Source organism: Pistacia vera, unplaced genomic scaffold (genome assembly GCF_008641045.1).
Source record: "Pistacia vera cultivar Batoury unplaced genomic scaffold, PisVer_v2 Contig91, whole genome shotgun sequence".
Taxonomy (NCBI): Eukaryota; Viridiplantae; Streptophyta; class Magnoliopsida; order Sapindales; family Anacardiaceae; genus Pistacia; species Pistacia vera.
This window is the reverse complement of record NW_022196790.1, coordinates 115966-120586: the sequence shown is the minus strand read 5'-3', so window position 1 is coordinate 120586 and position 4621 is coordinate 115966. Positions and strand designations below refer to the sequence as shown.

The following is a 4621-nucleotide window of genomic DNA, read 5'->3' as shown; positions in this document are numbered from 1 at the left end:
TTTAGCCTCTTCTTGTGGTTAGATGTCAAACCCTCTAATAATTAAGGTTAGATATATTTATTTTTAATATTTAACAATAGTTTTCAAAAGTAAAACACCATCATTAGAAATTGAACGAAGGCCAAACCTCAGCACCAAAAACAAAGTGTTTTTGTTTTCGTTGTTGAATGCCTAGCTAGCAAGAGAAAGAAGAAGACTCTTTTAAGTGTTTTGAAAAATGATTGATTTTTTTTAATAGTGTTTTCAAAAAACAAGAGCTTCGGCTGTTGTGGCCCTATTGATGAAATAAGTAGGGGGACAAAGCCGTTTAAGAAGTTTCATTTTTATGTGTTTTTTTTTATTACAAGATTGTCATAATTTGAAGTGGGCATGTTGTCACATTTATATTATATCATAATGTTTTGACTCTCCATCTTGTATGTGATCAAGTGCCCACTAAACCCATTAATTATCCAACTTTGCCTTGGGCTAATGGTTACAAATTCGAAAACTATAGGGGTGAATCGTAGTATTTAAGCATCTACACGATCAAAGGTCATGTTTTTTCATTTTCGAAGATTATAGAATTCGACTTGCAAATCAAGTACATGAATTCAGGCTTGCCTCACTTACAAAATACCCAAAACATGGTTTTCATGATCATATGATAAAAATGATTGTTACATTTAATTGGTGACAATTGCGAATTTACAAATTTTCATGGGACAAATACACTACTATACTCTTTTGATTAAACCAAAAACTATTTCACCTTTAAAAATACCCATTAGCTTATGGGTGACATTTCTTGAATTTGAAAAACTTTTGAAGGGTTGGATTGATTACAAACTTTTGTTTGTGTTTTATTGTCTCCTAAATAATGCTATTGGTATTAATGTCAATTGAAATTGAGCAATGAAACACATAATAAGATTACAACCTCCTTAATTTCCTAGATTAGGTTAAGAGAAGCTTAAACTATATATATATTTCAAGATTAAGTTTCAATTATTTGTTTCCAATTTTAAAAACAGGATGGTCCACCTAAATTCTTAGACTCACAACTTTGTTTTAAATTAATTAATTAAAACCAAATTGAGCATGGTCTATAATAGTATGTTACATGCTTCTTATATAATCATTCCATGCTCCTAATGTCAAACCATAATTAAGAAACTTGGAGCCTTCATTTCTCTACTTCTTCTACCAACTCCACTTCGTATATCCATTTGAAGACTGCAATTGGTCATTATGTCCCACAACTCACAACCTTGCTTTGGTCACTGTCTTCTTTCGGCCACATATGTCTTTTTATACCATTTTTTCTTCATTCTTTTGATTTTGGAGATCTACAAATTGAATTCATTTCAACCACAGTTAAGGCATTTTATTCAGGAGAAACCAAAGTCAAGTTTGATTCTTTTGGCATGAAGGAAGTGCCAAATCATTTGAAACGATAGAATAAAATCATCTCTCTTCATTCGATATTCCCCTTCTACTTACTAATTGGAAGCTTTTACTATTCAATTCCCAGCTACTCCATCCATCATCTCTTCCAATCCCACCTTCTCAATTATAATTACCATAATAAATTCTTTTGTTACTTATACTTCGTAACATTATTTAACCGATACATAAATCTGTCTGATCGATATGATAAGTCTATCTAACAAAAGAAACACATGTAAATAGTAATTATTGATGAAGGATGTACAACTTTAACATGATAGCTTATGAATGGATAAATGTAATTTATAACGAATAGATAAGATTTATTTATAAATCGATTAATTATAAACTATAATATCGAAATCATAAGGGAAGGTTAAAATGGATTACAAATGTAGAAATACCATCTATGAATAATAATACTGTACAAACCAGAATTTGTAAAGAGAATTACATAAATTCTACTGTCACCAGTTAGCGGTGAGGACTTGGTGTTTGTGTGACACTCCAAATCTTAAACAGTTAGATTTTCTGAAAGTGAACCGGCTCTCAGTTCCCTCTGCCCCCACCGTCGTACACAAACTCAACTGTTCCCATGTTCTCATTTCTGGCCAAATTCCTATCAAACATAAATCCCTCTACAGTAGAAGGATTAGGCCACGCAGAATGCAGTATAACAGTGAAGCAGCTCCATTTCTAAATTAAATAGCTGGTTTAATGGGGTCCATTATCTTCCCATCCATCAATCAATCCAATAACGTAGGCTCCACATATCATCATCACCTCTCTGCGTAGCAGTAGTACTACTGTAAGATCAAATCAAATAAAATCTATTAAATCTTTAGTATGAGTTCGTATTCATTCTATTATTCCTCCTGTACTTAATACTTATTCATTGTCACTGATTAAATTAACCCAACTGTAACCATTCACTTTTCTTTTCTTTTTTTCTTTTTTATTTTATTTTCCCGCGCTTTAAATCCTACCCTTTATTATTGATTTTATATTTTATTATTGTATTTATCCCCACCCATGTCTGCGGCTCCAATCTGATAGTCAAAGTTGTTTGCTTTACTCACTTTCTATCACAACACAACCCTTCAGCTAAGTTTTCTCTTCTTTCTTCATCACTATTCATCTCTCAATTTTGATACTTTCTTCATCAAATGGAGACAGTGAAACCCAAATCGGGTCTCAACGGCAAGAGCAGACTGGCCAAGACTTTTCAGAAAGTAATCAACTTGAGAAGTGCAACAAAGAACATGGCGTCTAACAATGGGATTGGAATTTGTATCCTTACTTCACAGCACAAGTTTGGAGGAGATGACTCGTTTTGTATAAAGAGAAGTAGTAATAATCACATGGAAAAACCTGGAGATCCCAGAGCTAAGCACAGAGCAGTCATGGAAGCATTGGTGGCGAAGCTTTTTGCCGGAATCACTTCGATTAAAGCTGCATATGCCGAGCTGCAAATGGCTCAGTATCCTTACAACAGTGAGGCGATTCATGTGGCGGACCAGGCTGTTGTTGATGAGTTGAAGGCTATATCTGAGTTGAAACGTGCATTCTTGAAGAAAGAACTTGATCTTTCGCCTCAAGTTACTATTATGTTAGCGGAGATTCAAGAACAACAAAGTTTGATGAAGACTTATGGGATAACTATCAAGAAACTGGAGGCTGAAGTTGAGATGAAAGAGTCAGCAATTTCTGAACTGGAAAAACAGCTTCAAGAGGCCATCGCGTTCAATAAGACCATTGAAAAGAGATTAAACGCCAGTGGACCTATATCAATACTCGACAATCTTCAGCTTTCTGCTTTGAATCCGAGCCACTTCGTTCAGTTTCTTCACTATACGTTAAGATCTGTGCGGAATTTTGTGAAGTTAATGAACAAAGAAATGGAGTCGGCTCACTGGGATCTTGATTCAGCAGCCAAAGTTATAGAACCTGAAGCAATTTTTTCAAAGCCAAGCCATAAATATTTCGCCTTTGAATCCTTTGTTTGCAAAACAATGCTTGAAGGTTTCAATTTTCCGAATTTTTCACCAACAACTGAGTCTGAGTCTTTTAACAAAGTCCCTCGTGAACAATACTTGAATGAATTCAAGAAACTCAAATCTGTGAATGTAAAGCACTTTCTTTCTCAGAAACAGAACTCAAACTCTAGTTTCGCTAAGTTTACTCGCGCCAAGTACCTTCATTTAGTCCACGCAAAAATGGAGTGTTCACTTTTCGGTAACCTGAACCAGAGAAAGCAGATTAATGGTGGAGATTTCCCAGATTCTGTTTTCTTCATATATTTTAGTGAGATGGCGAGACGGGCTTGGCTTTTACATCGCTTGGCATTCTCATTTGATCAAGAAGTTAACATTTTTCAGGTCCCAAGAAACTGCAGATTTTCAGAAGTTTATATGGAGAATGTGAGCGATGACTCAATTGTTTCATGTGAAATTCCTGATTCTGGTGTTGATTTCCGTGTGCATTTTACAGTTGTTCCTGGGTTCAAGATTGGCAAAACTGTGATACAGAGTCAGGTTTATTTGTCTCCGGTGACAGTGAATTCCCCGGCAAGTCGTTAATTTTATTTTATATTTAGAAAAATACTTTTGTGAAGGTATTTTTATTTATTTATTTATAAAAGAAAAGGGTATAATTGTATATTGCACTAGTAGTTCAGATGTGAAAAGAAATGATGAAAAAGGCTTGATCTTAAACGCGCTTTCTGGGTTTAAGTTTCTATTTTCTTGATATCTGCAATTCGGTTTGGCCCCATATCCTGACTCCTGAGTAGAATTATAACATAACCAATGATTTCTTTGATCTCTATCCTCTCTTCTTACTAGATAATATTGTTTAGACTTGAAAATATTACTTTGACATCTTAGTGTCCCTACTTCACCGAAAGGATTTTGAGTTGAGGAGATGATGTTTACACGCGTGCATAGTCCCCTTTATCAGATCAATGCAAGAAAAACGGTTGTGGCATGAAATATGAATGGTTGTAAAGATGTCATCTTCGACAAATATTATAATGTCTTTTGTTGCCAAACTCAGCATGTGCAATTGATCACTATACTTATTTTGTACCTGTGATAAGTGTTTTAAAACTTGGCCCGGCCTAGCCGGTTGAATAGAGGCTTTCACTTGGCTGGATTTCCAATTTCTCTATTAGCTGAAAACCTTAGAAATTGAG

General features: G+C 34.7%; 1 protein-coding gene across 1 annotated transcript; it reads left to right on the top strand.

Annotated features, from left to right (window-relative positions):
* Nucleotides 1–2392: 2392 nt before the first annotated feature.
* LOC116119881 (protein GRAVITROPIC IN THE LIGHT 1) lies at nucleotides 2393–4142 on the top strand. Its single transcript, XM_031405814.1, has one exon. It carries the CDS (start codon nucleotides 2595–2597, stop codon nucleotides 4005–4007), a length of 1413 nt encoding a protein of 470 aa, XP_031261674.1. The 5' UTR covers nucleotides 2393–2594; the 3' UTR covers nucleotides 4008–4142.
* Nucleotides 4143–4621: the final 479 nt, after the last annotated feature.